Below are 18,692 nucleotides of genomic sequence, written 5' to 3'. Positions count from 1 at the left end.
GAAAAATTTTATTCCCATGCTTATTGATTTTTTTTACTAATTATTCATCCAAAACAATTTTTCTTTACAGCTTTTTCACTGAAACTCCTTATCCTCAAGACAAAGTTTTTCCACTGCTTATTAATCAAAAAGATTTTTTTCTTTGCTTATATGTTGATTTTTTTTAAAGCTTATACTTTGAATTTTTTTTTTCTTTTGCTTATTCATTGGAAAAGTTTTCAACCCTCCTTATTTGTCGATTTTTTTTTCAATTGATTATTCAACAAAAAAGTTTTTCCCCTGATTATTGGGAAAAAATTTATTCCCATGCTTATTGATTTTTTTTACTAATTATTCATCCAAAACAATTTTTCTTTACTGCTTTTTCACTGAAAAACATATTTTGCACTGCCTATGCGTCAAAAATGGTAAAAACAAATTTTTTCCACTCTTTATTCATCATTTATTTTTCAGCTACAACTCACTCACAAAAGACTTCCCTTGCCTATTTATCAAAAAAGATTTTCTCTTGCTTATTTATAAAAAAAATATTCCTCTACTTCTACGTCGAAATAAAATTTTCCCTCACTTTTTTTATAACTTATTTTCCCATCTTATTTATAAAATAATTTTCACCTACTTATTCATAAAAAATTCTCTTATTTATTATGGGCGACAAATAAAACTAGGATTGTCAAGTTTATGGATGGTGATAATCTAAGATTGCTCCTAAGATTCTATTTTGACACCGGGTTTTTTGGCGACAAATTCAATTTTTCACGTTGGCCATTATAATAGTTCTTGCTCTAGGATATCAAGATTAAGCCCATGAAATTAGTTTTGGAAGTTAAGCAGGGGAAGCTTCTCTGCATGAGATGTTTCTCCTGATATCAGACACGCCCTTAAGGATGCTCTTCTTTAGGTTTTTTAGGTATGGGGTATATCTTTGTTCTTAATGAAGTAGGAAACTATTGAGTTCCAAATCATAAGTTCAAATTGTATTTGACTAAATCTTATCATGCAGATGTATTCAGAATGATTCAATTGCTAAGAATAAAACCTTGGATCATGTCACATGCTCGGTTTCCACAATTAAACGAATACATAATGGTGACCCGACTCAAACCGTTTTTTCTAGTGATGGCTTTGTGAGATCTAAAACCAAACTCTGCTAAATCTATCCTACTAAGCTCCTCAAACCATACAAAGCATTTTATAAACAAAGTCTTTCCTTGAGGGATGCCCATACTTTGAGGTGCTTACATGTGTACTTCTTTCATAAGATTTTCATTGAAGAATGCATTATTAACGTTCATTTGATATATAAATCAGTTCTTAAGTGAAGCAACAATGAGGGTTCTAATAGTGGTCATACGGGCAACAATGTGGTTTCTTCACAATCTGCCATACTCTTGCGAGTGTCTTTTAACAACTAGTCTAGCTTTATATCTCTGAAAAGTTTCATCGCTCTTGGTTTTTATTTTATATAATCACCTACAACTTAATTATGAGTTTCTTTTCTTGTAGAAGCTTTTGAATAGTCCAATTTTGAGCTTTAAAAAAATTAAGAAGTATTTCTCTCATGTTTGATTAGAGCTTGGGCTCCGCCTCAAAAGCAAGAGAAGCTTCTCTGCATGAGATGTTTCTCATGCTATCAGACGCACCCTTAGGGATGGTCTTCTTTTGGTTTTTTAGGTATGAGGTTTATCTTTGTTACTAATGAATTCGGAAACTATTGAGTTGAAAATCATAAGTTCAATCTTTATGTACTCAATCTTACCACATAGTTGTATTCAGAATGATTCAATTACTAAGAATAAAACCTTGGATCATGTCACGTTCCCACAATCAAACGAATACATAACAGCAACCTAACTCAAATTGCCTATAACTTAGCAAAAATTCAATAAAAAAGCCCCCTCCTTAATCCAGTTAGAGATCATAAGGGGGGAAAAGACTACAATTATCCAAAGTACCATATAACATTACATTCTTTACAAGCAGAAAAGAAAACCGTATTTTTGTCTGTTAAAAAATAAAAAACTGATTGAATAAAAATTAAATAGGAGATTAAGGTTAAACTCTCACACCTTATTTATTTTTCATTTATTCAATCTCTCAAGGCATATTTATATAGGTTCATTATCCAAAACAAGATCTACAATATGAACTCATATGGTTACGAATCAAGATAAGATAATGATAAATTGAATATCATCTAATCCATCAAATCTTGAAAAAACTGGAACTGCAAATCTCTAGATTTAGATAAAACCTTTCATAACATCATAGATTCCAACATGATGAGAGGTGATCGGACACATCTGCTTATCCACAAAAAATGGGATACACACAAAGAAACACATCATATCATTCAATCTGTCATCAGCCGCTTAAGCGAGATATACATCCACACAAGAATCTGTCTGGTTGAGTAGCAATAAGCACAGTTAATCCAAAAACAAAAAGAAAAGAAAAAAAGCAAAATTGCAACACCACAAACAGCTAGCTTAAGAAGACCCTAACCCGACTCAAAAGAAAAACCCTAGAAAATGTAGAACCTGGCAAAGGAAATTGAAGACCCCGCAGATGCAGGAAAACTGCGAACCGAGAAATTGGTGTGGAAATATAGTCCTGGAATTTTTTTATTTTGAGTTGATTTTTTAAGCCCTCGATAAATGTTCTTAAATGTCACAATAACATGATACTAAATAAACCCTATATATCACATCTAAAGGGTTGGATCTGCAAAAAAAATGTACAAAATATGAACATAATGTTATTTCTACTCAATAGTTTCATACATTCATTAGCACAAAATAATATTAACTATTTTGTACGAGTAGTTGCAGTCCAAAAATCAACATTGATAATATTTCTTTATGCATTTATGCATTTCCATCTTACGTGCTAGGCATTAACATTTATAATATTTCTTATGGTTTATCAAAAGACAATAATCTTATTAATTTATCACGAGATTTTCCATCACCGAGGAAACCCCAAACGGATACCGATAGCATTGGCTTGACTAGATGCTTTTGGCAAAAACAGATGGTGAAGTGAGGCTTAAGTTGGTTGCGTCCATTGTATCGGCTTGAATTATCAACTTTTGAATCTTTGCTGGTTGAGCCCTCAACCTAATAGTGCACTCTGAATTTCTTATCTAACACAATTTTTATTTGCCATAAAGAGGGTTCAAATCTGGTGGGCGTTGCCCCCATTGCACAAGCCGAAGCGTGTGACTCCCTAGGGTTAAAGGGTATGCCCACGGAGTTTTAAGCTGCAGGACAAGCGTGCCGATAGGTCTATGATCCTGGGAGCTATTTCTCCGTGTAAATAAAAGAAAAACACAATTTTTCTTTCCCTTTGAAAAAAAAAAAGGGGGAGATTGTTTTGGTTAGTTCGTGTTCATGGCATATAGTCGGTTAGTCTTAACAGTTTTCTACAATACCAGTGCCTGTGATTTCGTTACATGGAATTTGGGCTTAAACGCCCTTTGTGAGTTTGTGGAACTCGCTTTTCATCCATCACTTTGATCCATGCGATTGCTTTGGATTTTGCAAAAGTAAACATTTTTTTACTGAGGCCAAAGTTCGAACTTCATATCAATAATGATTTTTTTGTTTTTAAATAATGATTTTCCTTTATTTTTGTGAGGTTTGTTTGAAAGACGGAATTGAGAAATTTCTCCTTTTAATGTAAAGGGAACTTTCCCATCATTTTAGTGCCCACGATGGCTCAGCCTTCCTGCTTAGGGACTTGGGGGTGACCGTCCGTTTGTCACCTAACATGGGGACGACTACAGGCTGCGTCGATTTTTCCAGTTTTAAGGCCTTAATCTAAACCTACCATAAGCCTGCTGCTAGTCGATAATGGGGGTGGTTTCCCTCACATGTCGCTGGAACGCAACCATCATGACAAGCTGCTTGAAGGTGCGTCGGGCAAATCTTACTCTTGTCCAAGGCGTCGAGAGAACGAAAGACAACTCACTGGAACCACACATCAGGACCATTTCAATACAGATACATTTGGAGTACCATACTCTCATCCAGACCTTTTCTTGGTCAGTAATTCATCAGATTCATGCAATTGCAAATGATAGACTCGAACCAACCTGACCCAGAATGATTCATCGTAGGCATGACACGTTTTATAATACAAGTATAAAAATTGAACCATACCAGTTTCTTCTCTTGAGAAGAAGCTTTGTACAACAAGTTTTTAACGCCTTTGGAATAGATTTTTTACCTACCTATTTTTACCCACCACCAACCGTGGCATACCGGAGACTCTAGCATCATCGAAGAAGTGATGCACCACAGTTCACTCACAAGGAAACGTGGCATTTGATCACAATGGCTACACCTGTTTAAACAAAAAACCAAAAGGGAGAGAGTTGATGAAGAACCGAAACGGAGGCAACTATTCAATAGAACCTCAAAATCAATATTTCCTTGTTCAACTAACAAGACACCATAACAGATAAAACAAAAACCAAGAAATGTGAACTTTCTCAAGCTTCCAACGCACTACAGGAACTCTATTGGCCTAGCAACCAAAACTGATCTCAAAACTTCACATCCCTGTGAATGCTTTCTTGCCTCCACCAGTTGAACCAGCCGGAGTGACTTTCAGCACATTGAATCTGACGGTCTTAGACAAGGGCCTATTTGCAGAAAGTAAAACAACTGCTTATTTAACAAAGGGAAATCCACGGTTAGATTTAACTAATAGTAAGGTGATCTATTTGATCAAAACTCACCTGCACTGACCGATGGTGACATGATCTCCCTCCCTCACACGGAAACATGGTGACACGTGAGCAGGAGTGTTTGAGTGTCGTTTCTCAAACCTGCGATGTAAAACCAAAGTAAATGGTTTGCATCAAATTCATATGAAACAAGTTATGATTGACCATTACTAATTTTCTTCGCACCTTTGATATTTCTTAACATAATGAAGAGAATCTCTGCGAACAATGATGGTTCTAATCATCTTGGCTTTGTAGACAGTTCCCTGCAATATTCTACCCCTGATGGAAATGCTACCAGTGAAGGGGCATTTCTTATCAATATATGTTCCTGCAAAATAAATAGTCCAACAGTTCAGAACACAAGCAACAAGATGAAACTCCAAGTTGTGGGGACATTAGAAGCGGCAGATGGAAATTAGCAATTTGAAACATCATAAAAAAGAATGCCAAAAAGTCAAGGCAGGAGTTCTTAGTAGCACTAGTCAATCGCAATGCCAGAAGGCATCGGTCCCTTACATGCAACTTGGTACACTATCTGTACACTATCTTGAACGACAGGGAAACAGCTGACCCATTTCAAACACACAGGTCGTTCTTCCATATAGAACCAAACTTTACAAAAAGAAAAAGAAAATTAATGGGGTCAAAAGAAAATCACATAGGTAGGGCCTTTGAACTGCAAAACAGGCAAATAGGCAATGAAACGTTAGAAAATTAATGGGGTTAAAATAATATGGTAGTAGCCTAGCATCAAACATACCTATAAAGGAATTGGCATACATTGACAGTGTTGAAGGTAATTGAACAGGTTAGAACAAACACTGATTGTTTATATATCAGTATCACTCAAACCAATCCAATTCAGGTTCAATGGAAGCAAGAATCACACTTATTATATTGCTGACCCTCCATGACAGAAGTCACAACCAAGTATACAGGTTCCTAGAAGATACCTAGCACAAATGCAGGTTCCCAAAGAATTACAAAATAGTTTCTTTTCTCAACCATCATTACCATGGAATTAAATTGGTTATAGAGTCATAGACATTTTGCCAGAATTTGTGTTATGAAGCACTAAAAGGATTCAGGCCATCTTCAATCTGGCAAGTTTTTTGTTGGCTCCATGCGGCAGACAGAATGCTAGGACAGAGTACCTGCTGTTGACTCAGAGTAGGAGCCATGAATTAAATAAATGCAATTATGATTCAAAAGGATTCAGGCACAAATGCAAGTTCCCAAAGAATTACATAATAGTTTTTTTTTTCTCAACCAACATTACCATGGAATTAAATTGGTTATAGACATTTTGCCAGAATTTGTGGCATGAAGCACTAAAAGGATTCAAGCCATCTTCAATCTGGCAAGTTTTTTGTTGGTTCCATGCGGCAGACAGGATGCTAGGACAGAGTACCTGCTGTTGACTCAGAGTAGGAGCCATGAATTAAGTAAATGCAATTAAGATTCAAGAGGATTAAGGCACAAATGCAAGTTCCCAAAGAATTACAAAATAGTTTCTTTTATCAACCAACATTACCATGGAATTAAATTGGTTATAGACATTTTGCCAGAATTTGTGGCATGAAGCACTAAAAGGATTCAAGCCATCTTCAATCTGGCAAGTTTTTTGTTGGCTCCATGCGGCAGACAGGATGCTAGGACAGAGTACCTGCTGTTGACTCAGAGTAGGAGCCATGAATTAAGTAAATGCAATTATGTTTCAAAAGGATTAAGGCACAAATGCAAGTTCCCAAAGAATTACAAAATAGTTTCTTTTCTCAACCAACATTACCACGGAATTAAATTGGTTATAGATATTTTGCCAGAATTTGTGCTAGAACCATCATGCTCACCTATATGGATGATTATCTTATTAGGGTGTTTGGAGATTACCCTACAACTAAGTCTATGTTTGATGTCATTTCAAAGAAGTATGATACTACTTCTGAAACACACGTTCAATTGCTCCTAGAGCAATATAATTCGTGTTAAAAGAAAGAAAATGATAATGTCAGTTATCAAGTGAACAAAATGATTGTTATGGCAAAGGACCCAACGATAGTTGAGAATGTAATCCCTAACCATATGCAGATATCCACTATTATGAATAATCTCCTATCTTCATGGAAGATGGTGCAAACTGCTCGTAGACTGAACTCAAAAAATCTAACCTTGGAAGAGCTTTATGCTCAACTGAAAATTGAGCAGCAACATATGCAATAAGATAGAAAAAGCACATTACACTTCGCGAAGGATGCCCCCAATTACAGTTATAGCCCTTCTAGACGTCTACATTTTAAGAAAAAAAATTTAAAAGTAATAACAAAGTTAATAAGAGGAAAGGTCCAACATTCCACAAGCCACAAGGAGTGCCTCCCTGGTCAAGTGTTTTAAGTGTGAAAAACCTGAACACTTCAAGAAAGATTGTTGAAGCTGGACAAACAACAACAATGACAGAAACAACAAAAATGTCCAGCAAAAGGAGAGGCAAGATATAATGTGTGTGATATCATAATGCTCTTATGTGTACCAAACTCTTTATAGATGGTAGGTGGACTCTGGGGTGACACATCATATAGCAATAAACAAGGATGGAATGGTGGACATGATCGAGTATAAGTCTGGTGAACATCGAGTGTACATGGGCAACAACACCTACTCTGATGTTATGGTGTCGGGATTTATCGCATTGAAACCTCTAAAAATAATGTTTTGTTGTCAAATGTTCTATTTGTACAGTCCATAAGACATAATTTAGTATTTTTTCGTCCTTGATTGCCAAGGGTTTTGAAGTCAAATTTTTACTAGGGAAGGTTACTATGAGAAAATATGGTTGAGTCTTGTTTGATGGGTTTTTTATAAACATCATGGATTGTTTAAAATTGATGATTCTCGTACGAATAAAAATTCTTTGATTTATGCTTATATTGGCATTGTCTTTAATGTGAATGTAAATGTCTGACATCAAAGACTGTTATGTCTACTTAGATAACTATTATGTCTACTTGTCGGGACAACTGTGTTATGCTTTAGACATAGATGACATGAAAGATAACTTATCATATGGTGAGGCAATAAACTCATGTGAATCAACTGGGTAAAAGTCATGGACGAGAAAATTGAGTCTATTGAAAAAAAAATCAGGTCTGAAAATCGACTGATTTACTTAAGAAAAGGAAAGTCATTGGATGTAAATGAATTTTAAAAAAAGAAATTCAAGTCCGATGGTAGCATTGATAAATTTAAAGCAAGGTTAGTTACTAAAGGTTTTTCTCATAAAGAATGATTAGATTATGTTGACACATATTCACCTGTTGCAAAATTCATCTTGATAAGGATAATTCTCACTATTGTAGCTCACTATGACCTAGATTTGCATTAAATGGATGTTAAAACCATGTTTCTTAATAATGAGCTTAAGAAAATTATTCTCATGGATCAACCTGAAGGCTATATAATAAAAAACAAAGAAGATAAAGTATATAGGTTGAAAAAATCCCGGATTCAAGCAAATACTATTGAGTAGAAAAATAATCATTTTTGTTACCAAGTTACTTTTTGCCTAAGAAAACGGTCCAAAGAATGCATTAAAGGTGTCTCTCTCTCTCTCTTTTGGTTGGTTTCGTCCATAAACTACATAGATCTAATGCGTATAAAACGAAGAGCAGTGGCAGTGTAGTGCCTCCCCTCAGTCCAAGACAATTTATGGGTGTAATTGTTAAGGCTCTTGCTCCTCACACTCTCCGGTCATATCCAAGGGCTACCCCTCCTTCCATCTTTCTTTCTTCCTTACCCTTCTACCCACATTGCATACCCCAATGTAAATCCCCTAATCTAAGACAAATCCCTCATACCCCATTTCGTCGCACCCAAAGGAATCACTAGAAAGAACTACCACTCATCTCTCTGTAAGCACCAATGGAGTCCCATTTCCTTCTATCGTTCCTCCTTATACTGGGCATCTCTAGAGGTAAACAATTTGATGGGTAGTCGTCTTTTTTTTTAACAGGTTTTCGTAGATCCAACTCTAATGCTCCCTCCCCGTCTGGGCATTTTGGTTTGCAGGGGCACAGGGAGCAACGTTCACGCTGGTGAACAGCTGCGACTACACGGTATGGCCCGGGATCCTGTCGGGCGCGGGCAGCCCGATGCTGGCGACGACCGGTTTCGAGCTCGCGAGCGGCGGGTCGCGCTCGATCCAGGCGCCGACGGGCTGGTCCGGCCGGTTATGGGGGAGAACCGGCTGCGAGTTCGACGGGTCGGGCAGGGGGAGCTGCCGGACCGGCGACTGCGGTTCGAACCGGGTCGAGTGTGACGGCTCGGGCGCCGCTCCGCCGGCAACGCTGGCGGAGTTCACCCTCGGTGGCGCTGGCGGCCAGGACTTCTACGACGTGAGCCTGGTGGACGGATACAACCTCCCCATGGTGGTCGCCAGCGCCGGCGGGTCAGGGTCCTGCACGACGACCGGGTGCGCGGCGGACCTCAACCAGCGATGCCCGGCGGAGCTGAAGGTCGGCGACGGCTCCGGTGGGGCGTGCAGGAGCGCCTGCGAGGCCTTCGGGCGGCCGGAGTTCTGCTGCAAAGGCGCCTACGCCAACCCCAACACCTGCACGCCCTCCTACTACGCCTCCATCTTCAAGTCGGCGTGCCCCAGGGCTTACAGCTTCGCCTTTGATGATGCCACCAGCACCTTCACCTGCGCCAACGCTGACTACACCATTACTTTCTGCCCCAACAACTTTTCAAGGTAAATATTCAGAGGTTCCAATCACAATCACCACCATCATTACATTTGCTGCTACTTTTTTTTCTGTAGTTGGGAACTTAGGGTATTGGTAGATTTCTTGGATTGTTGGTGAGATGTCTGAATCAATATGGTTGAATCAAACTAAATTTTGTGAGATGGGGTTTGACTTTTCGGGTCTTTTTAGAGCATTTACTGATGTTTCTGTTCTGTGGGTTAGGCAAGAATTTTTTGTGTGTGAGCAGTGGGTGATGGTGTTGAGTAAGTGGGGTGGGGTGGGCTTCAATTATTGGTCAATTCAAGGAGTTTGGCTTCTGAATTCCCATCTTCCCTTCTTTCCCAAGAACAGTAAAAACTTCTGCGGGGAAAAAACATGTTTTCCAACACCAAACTTACGCACCTAACTTTGTGGCCTAATTATTAATGGGGACATAAATTTGGTGTGGTATCATTAAAAAAAATGTCATCTTAGATCTGTGCTTCTGATTCGGTTTAGGTTATGTTTATTTCTTTAGTTAATCTGCAAGTTGAGTTTTTCTTATTGCGACAGTCATGTCAAAATCTTAGGACTCACGGTCGGGGTCACCATGAGTAAGTTTATGGGGAATGATAGTTTGGACTGCTTAGGGGCATTACCAAGTCAATTTTCAGTGTTAAAAGACCGTGCTTATTGTAAAGAAACTACCAGTTAATTCATTCTGCAGTAGGTTTACTTCGGTTAAATCAAATGCAGCAATATAAAAACTCGTGCTTGGGGTAAAGTGACTCCTTAGTTAAATGATTCTGCAGTTGGTTTACTTTGGTTTAATCAAACACTAAATCATCTGAACAAAACTATTTTGCAGTCAGAAATCATCAAGGGATTCATCTGTAATGAAGTGCCAAATGAAAAGAGCAACGTCTCCAAGTGAAAGCACGGAAGCACGCACATACACAAGATGCCACTAAAGGGCAAAATAAACCACAAAAGTGGTCAAGCACAAAAAGAAGATAAAAAAATATATCTCACTTCATAGAATGCTTCAAAAGAAGCTTAAGGAATACATGGGGCTGAGCCCCTTATTTATACACAGCAAGGGACCCAAGGAGGGGCTCCCATAGAGTCGTTGGAGCCCCTCCAACGGTCATATTTATGACCGTTGGAGGGGTCCAACGACTCTATGTGGACCCCTCTCTAATGTAAAAAAGGAAAAAGTAAAAAATACAAAAAGGAAAAAGAAAAAAGGAAAAAGAAAGAAAGGAAAAAGCATATCAAGGATATGCGTGTACAGGTGAAATGACAGAAATACCCCTGTGGGGTTTTACAATATATATATATATATTTATATATATAGATAGACACGTAGACATATATATATATATCATATATATGTATATGTGTCGTAATCGATATATATAGATATATATATAAATATACATCATATTTTAACACCCCCCCTCAAACACACGGTGAAATCACCGAGAGTTTGCTAAGGAGGAAATAGAAGCGAGGCGAAGGCAAGGCTTTGGTGAAGAAGTCCGCCAACTGATATTCGGTAGGAACATATGGGAGTTGAATGGTGCCACGTAGGAACTCATCTCGAACATAATGACAGTCCATCTCAATATGCTTCGTTCGTTCGTGAAAAGTGTGATTGCTAGCGATATAAATGGAGCTCTTGTTGTCACAGCATAGCTTTGAGGGAGTTGAGAATGAGACACCCATATCTTTAAGTAAGCTTCTTAACCATATAATCTCAGTTGTGGTGGTGGCCATCGCACGATATTCAGCTTCAGTAGATGAGAGAGAAACTTTACGCTGCTTTTTACACCTCCAGGAGATAAGTGACTCCCCAAGAAACACACAATAACCTGTGGTAGAAATACGATCATCGGGGTTACCCCCCCAATCAGAGTCAGTATACGCAAGTAAAGTAAGAGGTGAAGAAGAGGATAAGAATACTCCCTTAGTTATGGAATCTTTTAGATATCTGATAATCCTCATCACTGCTGCCATGTGAGTGGTGGTAGGAGCAGTCTGAAATTGGCTTGCACTATGAACTGCATGGGAAATGTCAGGCCTGGTAATAGATAAATATGTTAATGATCCAATCAATTGACGATAAGGCGTGGGATCTGCTAAAGGAGTGCCATCATTGGCTCTCATCTTGGCATTGATCACTTCTGGAGTCTCCACCCTTTTGTCATCTGTTAGCCCAGACCTAGCAATAATATCAGAGGCAAGCTTCATCTGAGATAGGACATACCCCTTGGGTGAGTATGCAACTTCAATTCCTAAGAAATACCTCAAAAAACCCAGATCAGACATATCAAAATTTTTCTTAAGAATATTTTTAATAAGATCAATACCTTTCTTATCATTACCTGTGATAATCATATCATCAACATATAATAACAAAATGGTTATGTATTCATTAGAGGATTTAACAAACAAAGCAGTATCAGTGTAACATGAGGAAAAACCATTATCAAGAACTACTTTGCTAAAGAGATCATACCACGCTTTTGGCGCTTGTTTTAACCCATAAAGAGCTTTGTTTAATTTTAGAATATTGCCTTTCCCAATTTCAAGACCCGGCGGAGGATCCATAAGAACTTCTTCACATAAAGTTCCATTTAAGAAAGCATTTTTAACATCAAGTTGGTATATAGGCCATTGTTTGATGGATGCTAAAGCAATTAAGGTTCGTACACTAGTCATTCTGGCCACGGGAGCAAAAGTTTCTTCATAATCAATCCCATATTCTTGGGCATAGCCTTTTGCTACCAAACGAGCTTTGTATCTTTCAAGAGACCCATCACTTTTAGTTTTGACTTTATATACCCATCTACACCCAATTGCCTTCTTCCCTAAAGGTTGAGGAATAATGCTCCAGGTTTGGGCCTTGTTAAGAGCCTCTAATTCGATTTTCATGGCTTCAATCCAATGTGGGTGATCTTTAGCTTCCTTGAAAGATGTAGGTTCGTGATACGAATGTATTAACATAAGACAGGCCCTATAATTTGGAGAAAAAGATTCATAGGACACAAACTTTTGTGGTGGCCTACTGGTACGAGAAGATCTCCTAGGTAGATTGTTGTTAGTAGATTCTTCTAAAGAGAAGTCTTGAGAGTATCTGTCAATAGCAGGTTGATGTTCATTTCCTATCCGTCGGGTATAAACATTTATATCATTAAGGTTTTCATTTTGGGAGGTATTGTCATGTTGTTGTATATTATAATGTGAAATTCCATCACAACTAGTATCACAAGAAATAGCCTCAGGAGACTCAAATCTAGGAGCTAAGTCAAATAGAAAAGAATAATCGATGTCTTCCTTAGATGTGTGGATATCGAAACCATTTTGTTCTTCAATAAAGTTTACATTTCTCGACACATATAATTTATTGTTTCGAATATCAAAACATCTATAGCCTTTTTGATTCTCACCATAGCCAATGAATACACATTCAATAGCTTTAGGTGACAACTTATCTTGTCCTAAACTAAGTACAAAACATTTGCATCCAAAGATTCTTAATCTATTAAAATCGGGAGTAATTTTAAATAATTTTTCAAAGGGCGAAACATTTTTCAAAGAGGAAGAGGGCATACGATTCACAAGATATGTTGCGGTAAGAAGAGCTTCGGCCCAAAAGTTTTTAGGAACACATTTAGACACAAGAAGAGTTCTTGTGGTTTCAATTAAATGCCTATGTTTCCTTTCCGCAAGACCATTTTGTTGCGGAGTTTTAGGACAAGATCTTTGGTGCAAAATTCCATTTGTTTTAAAATAATTTTGGAAGTCTTTAGACATGTATTCTCCTCCTGAGTCGGATCTAAAAATGGCTATATTGTGTTGGAATTGATTTTGAACAAGAGCGTGAAACTCTTTAAAATTAGTGAAGACATCAGATTTATTCTTGATAATATAAACCCATGTGTATCTAGTAAAATCATCAATAAAAGAAACATAATAAGAGAAGCCTCCTTTGGACATAATGGGTGCCGGTCCCCATACATCAGAATGCACAAGTTCAAAAGGCCTTTTTGACACAAAATTGCTATGAGAATATGGAAGAGAGTGAATTTTCCCAAGAATACAATCATTGCATGTAAATGTATTTGTATTACAAAATTTTTCCAAAAATGGAAAAAGGTACAATTTGGAAATACTAGGGTGCCCAAGTCTCTTATGCCAAGTCTCAATATCTTTGGATTGAACATGATTACAAAATGATTTGGATGGCAAAGACAAAAAATCCATATAGTAAAGGTCCCCTCTTCTATGGCCTTGCCCAATCCGCTTCCCGGACCGGAGATCCTGCACATAGCAATGGGTTGGTGAAAAAGAGACATTACACTCAAAATCGGTGATTTGAGAGACGGAGAAAAGATTTAGATTAAGTTTTGGGATGATTCGGATTTTGGGAACAAAAAATTCTTTGTTTTGGTCATAAATTTTCTCAAGGTTTCCAATACCCTCAACATTTAAAGAAGTTCCATCGGCGGTGGATACATATGATTTAAACTTATTGAGACTTGGTTTTGACAAAAGTGATGCATTTGGAGTCATATGGAAAGAGGCACCCGAATCAAGAATCCAAGAAGACATACCTGGGAATGAAGAGATGGCGGCACCGGAAGTGGAAGGTGAGGATGATGATGTAGAGGCGTTCATCTTCATAAATTGTTGGAGAGTTTCGGTTAGATGAGCGATGGAATCCTTTATGTCACCATCCTTCTTTGAATCTTCATTGATGTTTGAAGGAGTTTCTCCCACAGAAGCTACCTTCTTCTTGAATTTAGGGCAATCGGGACGAATGTGGCCCGGTTCATTACAATTATGACAAATGATTTTCCTTCCTCCACCATTGTTCTTCCAAAAATGTGGTGGTTTATATGATCTTACATTGTTGCCGGGTCTAGACACGGCATGTACTTCATCAACATCCCTTTTTAAGGCCAAACGGGTTTCTTCTTGACATAAATCGGCCAAAATATCACTTAGAGGAGTAGAGGCTCTATGAAGTAGAGATCCTCTAAGTTGTTCAAATTCGGGACGAAGCCCATGAATAAATTGAAAGAATCTCTCTTTTTCCATTTGCTCTTGTCTCATAGCAATAGCACTTCCTTCCCATTGAGGTTCGAGAAGGACAAGTTCATCCCATAAAGAGGATAGAGCACTATAGTAGTCTCTAATGCTCATATCACCTTGCTTGGTAGCTCTTACCTTTTCTTGAAGAAAAAAATGCCTAGCAAGGTCTCTTTGAGTGTACATACCTTTCATGAAAAACCATGCTTCATTAGCCTTCTTGAATTTAGCAAGATTTGCACAAATCTTCAATTCGACGTTATTCATGAACCACGCTAAGATTTTAGCATGTTCACTTTCCCAATCTTCCATTTTAGAAGAGTAATCAAGAATAGCCTTTTCTTTTTCTTCTTCATTTAAGGCCTTTTCTTCACCTCCTTCAAATTTAGTTAACTTAAGTTGTGGTTCCGGAATGGTTCCACATACATAACCCCAAAGCCTTTTACCTTTGAGATTATTCTCCATAGCGGCCGCCCACATACGATAATTGGTCCCATCCTATGTCACACGGACTCGGCTAAGGAGGTGCCGCACCCGAGTCGACACGCCCCGACACGGGTGCGGACTCGGGTGCGGCTTCGGACTCGGCCCGGACTCGGTCAACGCCGAGTCGGACTCGGTCAACGAGTCCAGGCCGAGTCCGTCCACATTTTGGACTCGGTCAACTTTGACCGAGTCCAAAAATGTCCCTAAAAAACTAATTTTTTATATTTTTTATTTAAAAAAATATATATATAAAAAAGGCACTGTGACTGTGCAGTCTTTGCAGTGTGCACAGTCTTTGCAGTGTGCACTGTGTTGTGCCTGTGCACAGTCACAGTCACAGTCTGTGACTGTGCACAGACACCTGTGGCATTTTAAAAATAAAATAAAATAAAATTATATATATATATATATATATTTTTTGCCGAGTCCCCGTGTCCAAAAATTTTAAAATTGTGCCGCACCCGTGTCGCACCCGCACCCGCACCCGCACCCGCACCCATGTGACATAGGTCCCATCCAATTTGAATGAGAGATCGATTTTTGCATCTTTGTTGGCCATTAGAAGAAAAATTTATAAGACAAGAGAGAGGAGAGGTATTACTTGTCAATGGAGGATCCAATGAAGCCTTCTTAACCTGGCTTTGATACCATGTAATGAAGTGCCAAATGAAAAGAGCAACGTCTCCAAGTGAAAGCACGGAAGCACGCACATACACAAGATGCCACTAAAGGGCAAAATAAACCACAAAAGTGGTCAAGCACAAAAAGAAGATAAAAAAATATATCTCACTTCATAGAATGCTTCAAAAGAAGCTTAAGGAATACATGGGGCTGAGCCCCTTATTTATACACAGCAAGGGACCCAAGGAGGGGCTCCCATAGAGTCGTTGGAGCCCCTCCAACGGTCATATTTATGACCGTTGGAGGGGTCCAACGACTCTATGTGGACCCCTCTCTAATGTAAAAAAGGAAAAAGTAAAAAATACAAAAAGGAAAAAGAAAAAAGGAAAAAGAAAGAAAGGAAAAAGCATATCAAGGATATGCGTGTACAGGTGAAATGACAGAAATACCCCTGTGGGGTTTTACAATATATATATATATATATATTTATATATATAGATAGACACGTAGACATATATATATATCATATATATGTATATGTGTCGTAATCGATATATATAGATATATATATATATAAATATACATCATATTTTAACATCATCATCTCCAAGATCAACAACAACAGGGGTAATTCTAAGTGATGAGGGTTGGTTAGCAAGCCTGGCTACTGCCGACGCATCATCAAGCCGAGTCGTATCATTGAGCGGCTTTGTCTATACTGCCACTGCTGCAATTATTAGTATGGTGGCCAACATGCTATGGTAGAGGGGTATCGCATATTATTCTTTTTCCAAATCAAGAAAAGGATGGAGTTGTTGATGATGAGGATTGTTAATCTATGGTTCACAGAGGCCCTTTTTCCTTCTGGTGAAGTGTGAAATGACTCGGCAGCGCATGATAAAACTTCCGCAGCTGGCAAAGGCTGGCCAGGTGTGGTCCACAAGAACCTTGTACACTCATGAAACCATATAAGGGAAAAGTAGGGGAAATGTAAATTATGTAATGGTATAATGTCCACTTTCTGCTTCTGTAAGATTCATGACTTGCTTGGTAAAGGGCGCCTCTCTCTCTCTCTCTCTCTCTCTCATATATATATATATATATATATATATATATATATGAGAGAGAGAGAGAGAGAGAGATACAGTACATACAATTCACTCAATCTGACCTCACAGATGTGTTTAGTATGTTCTGTTTGCGAAACTGACCTGACGGATGCATCCTCTCAATCTGACCGCTCCTTGGATCATATTTTTTCAGCGCAAAAATATGATTTTTGACACTTGAAAATTTTGCACATTGTGGGCCGTTGCTTTTTGCAGCCCTTGAAAAAACTGCTTACATATAGCAAATACATTATTCAAAACCTATTTTCTACTAAACAAACTTATATAAATCACATCTATAAGCCTAGATTCACACAAAATTTTGCAAAGAAGTTTAGGAAAATGTTGTTTCTACTAGATTGTATTTATAAACGACTGTAGCAAATATTTGTTATATATATATATATATGTGTGTGTGTGTGTGTGTGTGTGTGTGTGTGTGTGTGTGTGTTCTCTATAGTATGATAACATGCGGTACAGACTCATGTTTGCATGGATTTATCCAAACATATAAGTATTTAGCCCTTTTTTCTCTATTTTACAAAGAAAACCACCCATGCAGGGCAGTTGAGGATGGATTCACAAGCATACTCCCTTAAGAACTCTCTCATAGATGTAAAACCTTCAAGTATTATGTCCATGCCCCCAGCAAGAATGTCTCTCCTCTACTTGGCCTTACAATGAGGGATGAACGCCCGGGTATTAAAATCATGACATCCTTCAAAGTGGATTGTCCTAAGCTTACCCACTTAGCCAGGTGTGTGCAGTCCTTGGGAATGCATAACATAGTTTATTTATCATATTGGTGTTTAATCATCTCTGAAGTGATAAGATTCAATTTTCATAGTAGTCAAAAATCAACATGATCTTTGAAGAAAAGGGTGATTTTTTTTTCAAATAAAACAAATCATATCGGATTCAATACTCTTGAAAATGGTAAACAGAAGTCCTAAACCAGATTCAAAGGTGAGATCTTACTTTTGGAGATCAGACATATGTAAAGGAAGAGAACACCACAATAAATTATGGTAGTTCGGTACCACAGCAGACACAAAAACACAGAAATTTGGTTTGGCTTGACATCTGACTTCATGATTTTTGTTTATGTGGTGTCAAGTTGAAATGTGCTGAACTTGCTATATGTTGATTGTATATTGGTGATTGGCATTTCAATTATTGTATGATTTTGTATGAGAGAGAGAGAGAGAGATATTACATGCATGTGCAGGTATTGCTAGGGATATTTTGCCTATCGTTTTGATGGCAACATTTGTGGTACCATCTCTCTCATTCAGTCATTCTTTTTCAGAGGCCTGCTTTTGGTGTACAGTAATGAATCTATTCCAATAAGCAGTAGGTCTAGGGTAGATGTTTCCCTCAAAGTTCCTTGTCGGCATCTACTTTTTCATTAGGAATAGATGGATGTAAAGGGCTTAGGGTCATGATCCTCGTGGTACCAACATGGTTGATGGTATCCTTGCTCTCTACATAATCTCTAGGTGCTCACTGTTTGAAAACTGCTTTCCCTGGTTTCATCAAGTCAGTTTAGTGAGATCCATGACAGTTGCATCTAGAGCCCTTTTGACTCTAAAAGTGAGATAGAAGGATTGTGGTAAACTGGTATCCAAGACAAACCCTGTCAGGCAGCCAGTTTTTTTTAAATTAATGTAGAGAAATCACTGCTATAGTTTGGCCATCCCATTACACTTCAAGAGGTGCCTTGTTGACCATGGACCTGAGTCGCCGCGTCCGTGTGTAAACTCGAGTAGTTTTCCTTTGCCCACCAGAAATAGTTTCTCATTTGGCTTTGGCCTTGAGGCAAAAGATGCATAACCTGGTTATCGAAGTCTTTAACTTTCTTCAACTTTAAAGTCTTAAATTGACCAACCTAGCCAGATAAGAGTACGGGTGTAACTGGGTCACCCA

The 18,692-nt window shown here is 38.2% G+C and overlaps 2 protein-coding genes across 3 annotated transcripts in view; one reads left to right on the top strand and one right to left on the bottom strand.

Moving 5' to 3' along the window:
- Positions 1-3,625: 3,625 nt before the first annotated feature.
- On the bottom strand, positions 3,626-6,585 carry LOC149817884 (small ribosomal subunit protein uS17y-like). The gene is made up of 4 exons (XM_089984228.1): positions 4,919-6,585; positions 4,745-4,834; positions 4,562-4,648; positions 3,626-4,347 (listed from the first exon to the last, which is right to left on the bottom strand). Exons 1-4 carry the CDS (start codon positions 4,975-4,977, stop codon positions 4,227-4,229), a joined length of 357 nt encoding a protein of 118 aa, XP_089840354.1. The 5' UTR covers positions 4,978-6,585; the 3' UTR covers positions 3,626-4,226.
- Positions 6,586-8,314: 1,729 nt separating this feature from the next.
- Positions 8,315-18,692, top strand: part of LOC149817883 (thaumatin-like protein 1) — a 29,879-nt gene continuing 19,501 nt past the window's right edge. The window contains exons 1-3 of one of the 2 annotated variants that reach the window (XM_089984226.1): positions 8,315-8,702; positions 8,798-9,479; positions 10,322-10,454. In XM_089984226.1, the coding sequence (XP_089840352.1) occupies positions 8,651-8,702; positions 8,798-9,479; positions 10,322-10,424 (837 nt within the window). In that variant the 5' untranslated portion in view covers positions 8,315-8,650 and the 3' untranslated portion in view covers positions 10,425-10,454. Of the gene's footprint in view, positions 8,703-8,797; positions 9,480-10,321; positions 10,455-18,692 lie in introns of those variants that run through there. The other variant, XM_089984227.1, reaches the window with a different exon arrangement.

Source organism: Nuphar pumila, chromosome 13 (assembly GCF_984573655.1).
Source record: "Nuphar pumila chromosome 13, dmNupPumi1.hap1.1, whole genome shotgun sequence".
NCBI lineage: Eukaryota > Viridiplantae > Streptophyta > Magnoliopsida > Nymphaeales > Nymphaeaceae > Nuphar > Nuphar pumila.
This window is presented reverse-complemented; position numbering and strand designations above follow the sequence as displayed.